A 14973-nucleotide genomic window follows, 5' to 3' on the forward strand; every position below is an offset into this window, starting at 1 on the left:
CTAATTCCAAAACTCTCTTTGTAATGATGGAAGTAATATAAAACGAAATTCTTGAAATCAAAACAGCTTCCGCGTCCAGGAATGGCAGAACGCCTGCTATTAGGTAACATCCATTATCTCTGGATGTCAGATTAAAAACTATTCCCTGAAAGCCCCAGAGAGACGCAAAGACAAGCAGAAACGGACGGGAGTTGCCACTTAGACGAAGGAACGGCTTTTCACTTAAGACGCTGTGGGTCAGCGCTGTAAGGCAGCTGATGCTCAGATAGGATCCCTCCGTCTCCCTAGCTTGAAGAACCTAAAGAGGCTGGAACTATCAAAGCAGCAGCTGGAGAGTGAGGTGCAAAATCCTAGAAGGGAAAGAGCCACAAGGGAGGCCCACAGTGATGTATACAGATGTACACAATCTCTCCCCAGATCTCTGACTCGCCTCTCAGTTATGCATATGCACGCGGGGAGCATAAGCCTCTATGAGCCCAACTCCAGAGCAAGAACCACCTGCGTTTCAGGGCTTACCTGCCACAGGAAAGACAGAGCTGGGAGTTCACACTCAGCCAAGTTAACTGGCTTAAAAACAAATAAATAAAATGAACACTTTAAATTTAACAGAATCCAGAGCCTGTGCAATGTAACAATAAAATATCCAGGAGACAATTCAAAATTATTATACGTAAAAGAAAAAGGAAAAAAGGACCTATGCTGAAGAGAAAATGCAATCAGTGCAGACTAATCCCAACAGGATTCAGATGATGGATTTAGCATATGAGAATTTCAAAGTAGCGATTACAAATATGCTTCAGAATACAAAAGAGAATATGTAATACTTTATAATAAAAAATTGCTGTAATAAAAAACTAACAGTAAATCCTAGTAGAGAAATTGAAACTTTAAAAGAATCCAATACAAATTCTAAACCTGACACATATTATATACTGAATAATGAATTTACTGTTTAGGCTTAAGAGCAGATTGGAAATGACTGAAGAAAGAGTCAGTGAACTTGAGGCACTAAATATAAATTATCCAATATAAAAAATAGAGAGGGAAGACAATGGTGAAAAACATGGACACACCCCTAGTGATCTATAGGATTACACCAAAAGGAACAGTACATGTGATTAGAACCTCACATAAAAAAGAGAAAGAAGATGAGACAGAAAAAAAAAATATTAGAAGAAAATAATGGTCAAAATGCCTCAAATTTGGTGAAAGACAAATTTAGAGTCAAGAGGCTCAGCAAACCACAAGAAGTATAAATTAAAATGAAAACAAATCTAGGGGGATTGCCACTTTCAGAAAGATGAAAATGCATTTTCCTCTACTCCTCCCACTAAAAATAAATATCACATATTTATGTTTATAAATAAAAGTGCATATTATATATAAAATAAATGTAGGAAAAATCTGAATGGTAGAAAGAAGCAGGCAGATAGGCCTTGGGACCAAAGGGATGGCCCAGTGGTAGCTGCAAACAGTGTCTTACACATCCCAGGTTTGGAAGCTAAAGAAACTGGCAACTTGGAAACACCAATGGGCCAAACGAAAACTGACGCCTGTGTGTCTAACCACAGGACCAGAAAGGGTGCAACCTAGTAGGACGAGAAACTTTTAGACACTGGCCAGTGTACTCCAACCAAGCATCCCAGAAAAAAACCGTGGCCCTACTCCATTCCAGGCCAGCAAATGCTGAACAGACAGCTAAGACTCCTGCCCTCACCAGGGGCCCAACCCACTGACGGAGTGACACCAGAGAAGGCCACATAGTAAGGGGCCAGGACACTCATTCCTGCCAAGCTGCAGTGAGGCCCATCCCATCCCCCAGTGATAATAAAAGCCATGTGGGAAGCCTGGAGTTTCATCTAAACCAGTAGGTGCAACTCCCTCCTGCTCTTTATGGGAATCATGACAAAGGATTAGTAGATGTTCCAATTTTCTCCACCGCTTGGCAGTAATGAGGCCATGCATATGGCGTCAGTGGAAGCTGTGTGGAAAGCGGAAGTCACCCCAGCTCCTCTCATCTAGGGAAGTATCAGTCGAGGCCTAGCATGGATCTGGAAGTCCTGTACACACCAGCATTAACAAGGAAACCCAGGCACTCTTGGATCAATAGAGGCTAAGCTGGAACCTGATTTCACCCTGAACCAGTGGTAATGAGGCTGTACCGCACCTTCCCCTGACAAAACAGTGAGAAAAAAAAAAAAAGCCTTGTATTATAACATACAGAATAACCAGGTTATGATAGAAAATTATTCGTCAAACCAAGAGTGAGGGAGATCAAACTGAATAAAAATAAATCAATGGATGCCAAAGCAGAGATGACAGAGATGTCAGAATTACTGGACAAAGGCGTTTTTAAAGCAGCCATTGTAAAATGATGCAATGACCAAGTACAAACATGCTTGCAACAAACTTTTAAAAAACTGAAAGTCTCAACACAGAAACAGAAGCTATAGGGAAAAAAAAAAAGGAAGTTTCAGAATTAAAAAATAAAATATCCATGATAAAAAGTTCCTTAGAGGAACAAAATAAGATGGAGGGGAAAAAGGAAACAATCAGAGAATTGAAGAGAGAACAACAGAAATTGTCCAATCTGTAAAACAGAAAGAAAATAGATGAAATGAAAAGGTCCTCAAGTACTTGTGAGAGTATAACAAAAAAGCTAAGATCCACGCCTTGGAGGTCAGGGAAGAACAGAAACAGGCTGGGCCAGAAAGAGTGTTCAAATAATTAATTCATAAAACTTCCCAAACTTGACGGAAACCTACAGAAACAAACAAGCACACCAAAAAGGTTACTGGTGTAGACCAATAAACCTATAAATATCATATGCCTATACCAATAAACATCATAGTCAAACTTCTGAACACTAAAAACAAAGAAAAAACAAGTCTTTAAGGCAGAAATGAGACCTTACTTATAAAGAAAAAAAGATCTGAAAGACAGCAGATTTCTCATCAGAAACCTGGAGAAGGAAGTGGCACATTTTTCAAGTGCCAAAAGAACTGTCAAAGCTTAATCCTATATCCAGTGAAATATCCTTCAGTAATCAAGGGCAGAAGTCAAGACATGCTTAGATGAATAAAAACTAAGACAATTTATTGCCAGCACACCTACCCTGAAATAATGGCTAGAGAAAGTTTGCTTAACAGAAAGATAACCATAAAAGAATGAATCTTAGAACACCGAGAAGGAAAAAAAAAACACAGTAAGTAAAAATATGGATAAATATAATAAAACTTCCTTTGTCTATTGAGTTTTCAAAATTAAGTTTGAAAGTTCAAGCAAAAATTGCAACAGTCTCTGATGTGGTTCAAGATGTATGTAGAGGAAATGTTTAAGGCAACTGTGTTATAATTAGGGAAAGGTAAAGGGATATAAAGGGAGGTACGGTTTTCTTATTTCACTTGAACTGGCAAAATGAGTATACAGTAGACAGCTATAAATTTTGTATATATAAAGTAATGCTGGCCAGGCACAGTGGCTCATGCCTATAATCCCAGAACTTTGGGAAGCTGAGTCTAGAGGACTGCATGAGGCAAAGAGTTTGAGGCTGCAGTGTGCTATGATCACCCCACTGCACTCCAGTCTGGGCAACAAAGCAAGACCCTGTCTCTTTAATTAACTAATTAATTAATAAAGTAACACCTAGAAGAACCACTGAAAAAGCTATACAGCAATGTGCACATGATAACATTATAAATAAATCAAAATGGAAGAGTAAAAAATGTCCACAGTAAGAGAGACAAAAGAAAACAAAGAAATAAAAACACAGAAAAAGCAGAAAGCCAAAGAAATGGCAGATTTAAGCCTTAACATCTCAATAGTTACATTAAATATAAAGAGTGTAAATATATCAATTAAAAGATAGAAAAAGTAAATTTAAAAATCTGAGCTATGCTATTTACAAGAAATTCACTTTTTATATAATGATATATAGAGGCTGAAAGTAAAAAAATGAAAAAATATTTATCATTCAAATATTAATCAAAAGAAAGCAAGACTGGCCACATTGAATCAAGTTATATGGAATTCAAAGCAGAGAAAATTTTCCAGAGACAGAGAGAAATATTAAATAGTGGACACCAACAATTGTATATGTGTATGCACCAAATAACACAGCTAAAAAATATGTGTAACAAAAATTGATTAACTTGAAAGTGGAAATAGACAAACAGACAATTACAGCTAAAGATTTCAGTGCCCCTTTCTTAAGAACTGATCCATAACAATGAGACAGAATCATCAAGGATAGAGGTGAACTCAGCGCCATCATAATCATGATAATCTAATCAAAATTTGTAGACAATCCACCCAGCAACCACAAGCTACACATACTTTTCAAATGTTCACAGAATAAATATCAGGTAGGCCATATTGTGCATAAAACAATCCTCAAAAATTTAAAAGAATTCTAATTACACAGAGGGCATTCTCTGGATATGGTGGAATTAAACTAGAAGTCAATGACAGATAACAGAAAAATCTACAAACAGTTGGAAACTAAATAACATATATCTAAACAATATGCGGGTCAAAGGGAAAGTCTTAAGGGAAATTTAGAAATACATTTAATGGAATGAAAGGAAAATACGACGACTAAAAATTCTAGCAAAACAGTTAAGGCAGTGCTATAGAAACATTTATAGCATTAAATGCATACATTAGAAGAGAAAAAAATCTCAAATCATAACATAAGTTCCCACCTTAAGAATCTACAAAAAAGAAATGCGAACTAAATGCAAAGTAAGCAAAAGAAAGAAAATAAAAAGATGAAAGCAGAAATCAGTGAAATAAAAAATAGAAAAGCAATAGAGAAATCAATGAAACAAAAAGCTACAAATAATAAGATCAATAAAACTGCAAACCTCTATCAATCTTGCTGAGAGAGTAACACAAATTACCAACGTCAGAAATAAGAGATAACACTAGAGACACTGCAGACATCAAGACAGTAATATAACAACTATGAATAACTCTACACAAATTTAATATAACTTAGATAAAATGAACCAATTTCTCAGAAAACACAATTTACCCAAACTCACCTAATAAGAGGTACCCAATTCAAACAGTCTTAAACACTAAGAAAATTTAAAGCATAAATATCTCCCTAAACAGTTACCTTCAAGCCCTGGTGGTTTCAATGAAGAATTGTAACAAATAAATAATCAACACCTAGGCCGGGCGCGGTGGCTCAAGCCTGTAATCCCAGCACTTTGGGAGGCCGAGACGGGCGGATCACGAGGTCAGGAGATCGAGACCATCCTGGCTAACACAGTGAAACCCCGTCTCTACTAAAAATACAAAAACTTAGCCGGGCGAGGTGGCAGGCGCCTGTAGTCCCAGCTACTCAGGAGGCTGAGGCAGGAGAATGGCGTGAACCCGGGAGGCGGAGCTTGCAGTGAGCTGAGATCCGGCCACTGCACTCCAGCCTGGGTGACAGAGCGAGACTCCGTCTCAAAAAAAAAAAAAAAAAAAAAATCAACACCTATTCTATACAGTATTTTCTAGAAAATAAAATAGGTGGGAATACTTTCCACTTTATGAAGCCAAGATTACCCTGGCGCCAAAACAAAAGATATTATAAAAAAGAATATATATGCAAAAACTCATTTACAAAATATTATCAAATTGAATTCAACAATACATAAAAATAATTATATGTGATAACCAAATAAAGTTTATTCCAGGGCTGCAAGGCAGGAATGTAACCCACCATTTTAACTGGCTAAAGAAAACTCACATGATTATATGACCTGATGCAGAAAACACGGAAAGACAGCTTTTCTGAGGGCTGTCTGAGGAACTGGTTTCAGTCTTGCTTGTCTCTGAGTGCTAGTGGGATCCAGCATACCCTAGATGCCTAGGAGCTGCTTAGAATAAAGGAAGTGAGTTTGACCAGCGCCAAGGTTGGAGAGGCCTCCAGAATCTCTGGCAAAGGTGGACTGGTGAAGGTCTTTCCCTGTACAATGCCAGTTTGTGAAATTGGGAGAGGTGAACGTTTTACTTAATGTGCACACCAAATACAGAATATAAAGAAATGAGGAACAGGGGTATATGTTCAATAAAATGAAACAAGACGAATCTTCAGAAACTGATCCTAATGAAATGGAGTTATATAATTCACCTGATGAGAATTTAAAATAACCATTATAAAGATACTTACTGAAAACAATATATGAGCAAAGTGAATTTTCAATAAAAAGACAGCAAATATTTTTAAATTACCAGAAAGAAATCATGGAGCTAAAGAATACAATAACAGAACTGAAAAATTCCTCAGAGGGATTCAACAGCAGACTAGATCAAGTAGAAGGAAAGATCAATGAATTTAACGATAAGTCAGCAGAAATTATTCAGTCAGAGGAGCAAAAAGAAGAACGAAGAAGAGAAAAGAAAGCTTAAGAGACTTATGGGACACCATCAAGTGACTAATAAGTATACTGAGTTTTAAAAGGAGAAGAGAGAGAGAAAGAACAACAACAACAACAACAAAGCTTATTTAAAGAAATAATGGCTGAAATTTTCCAAATCTGGGAAAGGAAATAGAGAAACAGATCTGGGAAGTACAGAGGATTCCAAATAAGGCAAACCCAAAGAAATCCATACCAAGACACATTATAAACACATTGTCAAAAGTCAAAGGCAAAGAATTTTCAAAGCTGCCAGAAAGAAGCCACTTGTTACAGTCATGTCATAAGATTATGAGTGGATTTCTTTCATCAGAAATCTTGCAGGACAGCAGGGAATGATAAAACATATTCAAAGTGCTGAAAAACAGTATACCTGGAAGAACTCTCCTTCAAAAATGAAGGCAAGACAAAAACTTTTCCAGAAAAACAAAAGCAGAAAGTACACATCACCACTAGACTTGACTTGCAAGAAATACTAAAGAGAGTTTTTTCAAGTTAAAAGAATGCTAAATGGCAACACAATAGCATAAGAAAGTATAAAACTTGTTGGGAAAGGTAAATACACAGATAAATAAAGAATACTGTATTATTGTACAATGATGAATAAGTCACTATTAATTCTCATATAAAAGTCAAAAGGCAAAAGTATTAGAAATAATTATAACTAAAAATTTTAATGATGCACAATATAAATGGATGTAAATAAGTGTGTGGGAAATAGTAGTGAATGTGTAGTCTTTATATGTGATTGAAGTTCAGATATTATCATAAGATAGACTGTTACACGTTTAAGATGTTTTTTTTTTTTTGAGATTGAGTCTTGCTCTATCGCTGAGGCTGGAGTGCAGTGGTGCGATCTTGGCTCACTGCAAGCTCCACCTCCCACGTTCACGCCATTTTCCTGCCTCAGCTTCCCAAGTAGCTGGGACTACAGGTGCTTGCCACCATGCCTGGCTAATTTTTTTTCTATATTTTTAGTAGAGATGGGGTTTCACTGTTAGCCAGGATGGTCTCGATCTCCTGACCTCGTGATCCGCTCGCCTCAGCCTCCCAAAGTGCTGGGATTACAGGTGTGAACTGCCACACTCAGCCATGTTTAAGGTATTTTATGTAAGCTACACAGTAACCACAAAGTTAATAACTATAGAAGTTACAGAAGAGAAAGGAATCAAAGCATATCAATACAAAAAAAAATTAATGAAGCACAAAGACAGCAGGAGAGTTAAAGAGGAGCAATAGAAATAAAAGACAAATAGAAACAATTACCAAAATGGCAATAGTGAATCCTTCCCAATCAGTATTTACTTTAAATGTAAATGAATTAAACTCCTCAATCAAAAGACACAAGAGAGTTTGAATGGATAAGAAAACAAGATCCAACTCTGTTTTTTGTGGTTTTTTTCTTTCTTTCTTGAGACAGGGTGTCACACTATTGCCCAGGTTGGAGTGCAGTGGGGTAAATATTGCTCACCTCAGCCTCTGCCTCCTAGGTTCAGGTGAGCCTTCTACCTCCACCTCCCAAGTAGCTGTGACTACAGGCATGCACCACCATGTCCAGCTAATTTAAAACTTTTTTTTTTTTTTTTTTTTGTAGAGATGGTGTTTTCTCACATTGCCCAGGCTGGTCTTGAACTCCTGGGCTCAAGCGATCCACTCACCTCGGCCTCCCAAAGTACTGGGATTACACAACTCTATTCTGTCTACAAGAAACTCACAGTAGATTTAAGGACACACATAGACTGAAAATGAAGGGATGGAAAAGGATATCTCATGACAAAGGGCCATGAAAAGAGAGCAGGGGTGGCTATATTTACATAAGGCAAGATAAATTTAGGTTAAAAACTGTCACAAGAGATAAGAACAATATATAATGATAAAAAGACTGATTCACCAGAGAGATATAACAATTATAAGTAAATACGCACCCAACGTAAGAACAACTGAAAATATAATGCGAACATTGACAGGACAGAAGGGAGAAATAGCAGTGCAATAATAGTAGGAGATTTCAATACCTCTCTCTCAGTTATGGATAGAAAAACCAGACAGAACATCAACAAAGAGGTACAGTGGGCTGGAACAACACCAGACATACACAAAACACTTTAACCGCAACAGAATACACATTCTTCTAAAGCACACACAGAACATTCACATTTTATGTCACAAAACAAATGTAATAAATTTAAGAAGACAGAAATTTCCTACCACTATGGAATGAAACCAGAAATCAACAGCAGAAGAAAAACTAGAAAATTCATACATATGTGGAAATTTAACAACACACATTTGTACAACTAATGGGCCAAAGAAGAAATCAAAGGGGAACTTAGAAGATATCTTGAAACAGACAAAAACTGAAAATGCAGCATATCAAAACTTATGGGATATAAGAAAAGCAGCACCAACAGGGAAATTTATAAACAACTCCTCAAGGAATTAGAAAATGAAGCACAAACTAAGTCTGAATGTAGTAGAAGGAGGAAGATAATAATTAGAGCAGAAATAAACGAAGTAGGGAATATAAAAACAATAAAAAAGAATCAGAGAATCAGCAAAGAGTTTGACCCTTGAAAAAAAAATAAAATTGACAAACTTTTATGTAAACTAAGAAAAAAGAAAAGTCAAATAAATAAATTAGAAATAAAAGGAGACATTGCAACTGATGCCACAGAAATGAAAAGATTTGTAAAAGACAACAATGAACAATTATATGCCAATAAAATGGATAATCTAGAAGAAATGGGTAAATTCCTAAATACATACAATCTACTAAGACTGAATCACGAAGAAACAGGAAGTCTAAATAGATCAATAACTAGTAAGGAAGTTGAATCTATAATCAAAACCTCCCAACAAAGAAAAGCCCAGGACCAGATAGTTCACTAGTGAATTCTACCAAACATTTAAGGAAGAATTTAATCCAGTCCTTCTCAAATTCTTCAAAACAACTAAAGAGGAACAAAACTCACACTCATGAGTCCTGCATTACTCTTATATGAAAAGCAGTCAAAAATATTCCAAGAAAAGAAAACAAGAGGCCAATGTCCTTGATGAATATAGATGCCAACCTCCTCAATAAAGTCTCAACAAACTGAATTCAACAATACATTAAGAGGTTTATATCAAGCAGAATTTATCTCTGGGATGCAAAGAAGGTCCAACACATGAAAATCAATTAATGTAATACATTACAATTAAGAGAATGAAGAACAAAATGTAATACAATTAAGAGAATGAAGAACAAAAATCATTTGATCATCTCAGTAGATGCAGAAAAAGTGTTTGGCAAAATTCCACACCCTTTCATGATAAAAATTCTTGGTACACAAGGAATAGCAAAAAATTACCTCAATATGATGAATGCCACATATGAAAATCTCACAGTGAATTGCATACTCAATGGTGGAAAACTGAAAACTTTTTCTCTAGCATCAGGACAAGGCAAAGATGCCCACTCACCATTACCACCTCTATTCAGTATAATACTTTAGAACCTATCCAGGACGATTCCACAAAAAAAGGAACTAAAAGACATACAAATCATAAAGGAAGAAACTCTCCCTATCTATAGATGACATGATCTTACATACAGAAAACCCTAAAAACTCCACCAAAAGACTGTTAGAATTAGTCAATAAATTCATTAAAGTTGCACAATACAAAATCAACATCAAAAATCAGTTCCATTTCTATATATTAACAATGAAGTATCTGAACAAGAAATTAGAAAAACAATCCCACTTAAAACAGCATGAAATAGAACAAAATACTTATTAATGAACTTAACCAAGGAGTTGAAAAATCTGTACACTGAAAACTACAAAATAGTGATGAAATAAATTAAAGAAAACACAAACAAATGGAAATACACCACTCATTCATGGATGAAAAACTTAATGTTATTAAAATGTCCACACTCTCCAAGTGATTTGTAGATTCAATACAATGCCCATCAAAATTCCAGCAGCAGTTTTTATAGAAATAGAAAAAGCAATGTTTAAAATCATATGAAATAACAAAAATCCCCAAATATCCAAAACAATCTTGGGGAAAAAAGAGAGCTGGAGGCATTCCAAAATATGTTACAAAGCTACAGCAATTAAAACAGTATGGCATGGGCATAAAGACAGACATAGAGACCAATGGAACAAAATAGAAGGTCCAGAAATCAATCCATGCATACACAGTCAACTGATCTTTGACAAGAGTGCCAAGAATACAAAAATGAGGAAAAGATAGTCTCTTCAACAAGTGATGTTTCTTTTTAAAGAGGAAGGGAAAAATAACTGTAACAATAAGTGTAAAAAAATTAATACTTGGAGAAATAAATATTTCAGAAATATTTTTAAACATTCTAATTTTCACAGTAAGGAAAATGGATTACATTTTCCAGTAAGGCATAGAACTTTTCAACTTGGATATATAATGAAACAGGAAACAGGAAAAAAAAAAGGATAGAAGATATCCCAGGCAAGAATTAAAGAAACTAGTGTGGCAATATTAATATTAGACAAAATTTAGTTGCATAGGCATTATATGTTCAAAGAGAGATGATTTATAGTGATGAGACATGCATCCTGTCAAGAAGCTATAAATATAATGAACTTTTATAGTAATGATGATGATGGGCATTTATTGAACACTTTAACTGGTGTTACTCTGCCAGTTTCAAACATATTACAACAGCTCTCATCTATTTTACAAATGAGGAGAGAGGCTCAGAGAGTCTAATTAACTTGCCCACAGTTACTCAGCAGAGGAGTGGGAGAGCCAGGATTCAAACCCATAGTTTTCATGCTTCATCTCAACGAGAACATTGTGCTTTCAAAGTGAAAACTTCATATAGCATGTGCGCAAGTGAAGAGTAAAAAGAAAGATGGGAACTAGATCAATTTCAAGTCTGCTCCAAATATCTCACATGTGGGGATGATGCTGAAACAATAAGTGTAACAAAATTTAACATCTGGAGAAATAAATATTTCAAGAATATTTTAAAACATTCTAATTGTCACAGTAAAGAAAATAGATTACATTTTCCCATAAGACACAGAACTTTTCAACTGTCTCAACTGTCAATTCCTCTGTCTGGAATGGCTGGAATCCAGGAATTCCTATTTGAATTGTGTAAGTATATATCTATAGTATTGTGATACAGATAATTTGTTTATTTGTTCAAGCAACACAAATTTCCTAAAATGCTGAGCGTTCTGGGTGAGCACTGACTATGAACATGACAGATGAGGCTGTTACTCTTGTGAAACATTCTAGAAGAAGTGAGTCAACACAGCAATGATTACAGCACAATAAAAAATACCACTGGCTGGGTACTGGGTACTGGTCACCATTGACGAGGTGACCTGTAGTCTGAGATGCAAAAACAAAAAAGAACTGCCTGCTGGAGATCTGAGGAGAAACACCCCCAGAGGGGCACATCCCAGATTGTTCAGTGATGTCACTGGCATTGTCATAGTTTATCCTAATCTGTGATGTGTGGCAGGTGTTAATGACCCCATTTTACAAACAAGAAAGCTAGTCTGGGGAGAGCAAAACACTCTCCAGGCTTCTTAAACAGACTGCATCCTACTGTGCTTATGTATATGCAGAACCTAAATTCCTCTGAATAAATGTGGAATTGATACCCAAAGTATATGTCCAAGGCTCTTACTTGTGAAAATAACTTACAGCTGCCAAATTTCAGAGGGCAAGCGTGAGCATCCATCGGGAAGTCCTCAAGCTGCATGGGGCACTCGGCAGAGATGGTCAAGCTGAAAAATAAAAGATCAAGACCTTTCAATGACTCTCTCACTCTAGCCATTCACTGAGCCACCATCATGTCCCAGAAAGCCATTATTAAGTACTTTTGAAATTTAATGTCTTTTATGAGATTATCTGAACTACCCCACCAAATTGCATAAGTTTGTGTTGTAGGTGAGTATCATTCAAAAACAACGCTTAAATCAAATCTACTCAGCAGTTCAGTGGCTTAGGGTGTGTGTCTATACATACATTACTGCCTGTAAAACAATTTAAGATGCCCTTAAAAGTTATTTATTCCTTGTTTCCTATCCCTTATTGAGCATTATCATAAAGCTTTCCTTGACAGGACTGAAAACATACGCATTTTCTAAAATGGCTTATAAGCTCAAAAAATATAAATGTAGAATAAATGCACATATATTCGTAGAATATGGGAAAATACAGAAAAAGTTTAATAAAATTACAAATATCTACCATTTCACTTATAACTTCACGTGGTACATTTAGCGCAGAGTTTTCCTACATGCCCAAATTTTGACCAGAACCTGGCTATAACCATTGTGTAATGGGCCAATATGAAACTGTATAGTAAGTGAACCCGTAATAACAATCTTCTGGTACACCCAAATTATTATTTTTTAATCCAGGCCTAGTCTTCCAAATTCTAATATCACCAAGCACTACCACTGTCACCGGTAACTACAATAGTGATGGTAACAAGTGCTGGCATGTCTGTGCCAGGCAGCCTGTAAGGGATTCTACCTGCATTGACTCATCTCACCCTAACAGCACGGGGAGAATCTGGTGCTATGACCATCTCAGTATACAAAGAAGAAAAGTGAGGTGTGGATATTAAGGAGTTTGGGGCCAAGAACGCAGAGTTGCTCAGTGGTGGAGCCATGACAATCACCCAGGCTGCCTGGCCCTGGCTGCAGAGGTCCCTGAAAGGCACCACCACATGCGGCATAGGCAGGGCTCTGTTCTGTAGGAAGCCAGTGCACTCCCAGAGCTGCCACACCGTGGTGCTTTCATTTCTCTACCACCTTCGCCAATTAGGGATGATTCTAAATTTTATTAATGAGTCCATCTTCTGTTCCTTAGTTCTTCTTTCCATTATTTAAAATAAATGAGATTACATACAATGAAAGATGGAGATACAAAACGCTCAACTTCGAGTGCATGTTATAATTCTGTTTTTAGAGCAAATAATAATTCAAGGTTACATTAGTGCTATTGTTCATTCCTTGTTATTTAAGACTGAATGTCCCCGATTAGCCTAGGGTGAGAATCAAAACGTAAACATCCATTTTTGCTTTTACTACTTCCTTCTGTGAAATAGATTAACCTTTTGCTGTTAAATTGGGCACATAATTCACACGGTAATTGCAGACTGAGAAGTCAATGTGTGCATTCTCTGAATGAAACTAAAATACATGTCAGTGGAAGGAAGATCCGTGTCCTTCAAAGATAGGAAATCTTCTGTTGCCAAAACTTTTGACGGACAGTTTCCCCAAAGATAGAGTAACTCACAGAGGCCTGTGTGTTAGATAACCTAGAACACAACACAAAAGTCTCACATTCAGGCAGGGAGAGGATTTTTTTTTTTTTTTTTTTTTTTTTGAGACAGAGTCTTGCTCTGTTGCCCAGGCTGGAGTGCACTGGTGCTATCTTGCCACACCACAATCTCCACTTCCCAGGTTCAAGCAATTCTCCTGCCTCAGCCTCCTGAGTAGCTGGGATTATAGACGCCCAACACCACACCTGGCTAAATTTTGTATTTTTAGTAGGGATCATGGTTTCACCATGTTGGCCAGGTTGATCTCGAATTCCTGATCTCAGGTGATCTGCCAGCCTCAGCTTCCCAAAGTGCTGGGATTATAGGTGTGAGCCACTGCACCTGGCTGGGAGAGGATTTTTTAAATGATATTCCACACATATCCCTAGAATAACAAGAAAATTATAAACATCTACCACCTCACTTATGATTTCACCTTCATTTAGCCCTGAGTTTTTCGACATGTACATATATTTTCTTTTCATTCTTGGTATATAAGTCAGTCTTCTTTACACCTAACATTAGAGCAGAAGTACTTTCCCCATCACCAAAATCTTTATATAATCGTGACATTAAAAGGTTAAATATTTGATTCTAGCGTGCATGCATGTGTGTGTTTCTGTCTGTATGTGTAATTTTCAATTAGCTGTTGCTGGACTTTTATATTATTTTACCTGATAAATAGCCTGCAATTGACCACTTCAATCATAAATTATCAAAAAGGACTGTTATTAGAGACTATGAAATTGGTAAGGTAAATAAAGAAAAAACTTATTGGAATTAGGAAAATTAGAACTTCAAAAAAAATGCCTATACAGACGGTATTCAGCCAACACAAAGGAAAACAGGTTACTTTATATGGTGGTGAGCAAATTCAAGCAATTTGTCAAGTGATGCAGTTATTGGAGCAGAGAATCTCAAGGGGTCAGATGTGTTCTTGGGGACAAAATCACAATGAGTTCAAAATATCTAGAATTTCCTTAAGGAGGAAGACTTTAGTCGGGAAATAGGAAGTGTATACAAAGCTGTAAGATTAGATACATAGCAGTAAATGTGAAGATGAGCACGCGAGGAAACAGCACTGCGGGAGCTTAGAGAACACTTCTGATCAGGAGAGGCATGCTTTGCGCTGGCCTGTGGCCTCGGCTCTAACAGGAGCACGTGGGGCCCGCACGGGAGCAGTCTGAGGTGGGGTGGAGGGGAGGGCGTTTCAAGTGACCCGACTGTCTTAGCCCAGCTGCGCTA

The 14973-nt window shown here is 36.8% G+C and overlaps 1 protein-coding gene across 6 annotated transcripts in view; it reads right to left on the reverse strand.

Moving 5' to 3' along the window:
• Positions 1-14973, reverse strand: part of GABRA5 (gamma-aminobutyric acid type A receptor subunit alpha5) — an 80836-nt gene that overhangs the window by 22645 nt on the left and 43218 nt on the right. For all 6 annotated transcript variants that reach the window (XM_015141721.3, XM_028850628.2, XM_028850626.2 and 3 more), the window contains one exon: positions 12099-12181. In XM_015141721.3, the coding sequence (XP_014997207.1) occupies positions 12099-12181 (83 nt within the window). The remainder of the gene's footprint in view (positions 1-12098; positions 12182-14973) is intronic.

This window comes from Macaca mulatta, chromosome 7 (genome assembly GCF_049350105.2).
Source record: "Macaca mulatta isolate MMU2019108-1 chromosome 7, T2T-MMU8v2.0, whole genome shotgun sequence".
In the NCBI taxonomy this organism is placed as follows: Eukaryota; Metazoa; Chordata; class Mammalia; order Primates; family Cercopithecidae; genus Macaca; species Macaca mulatta.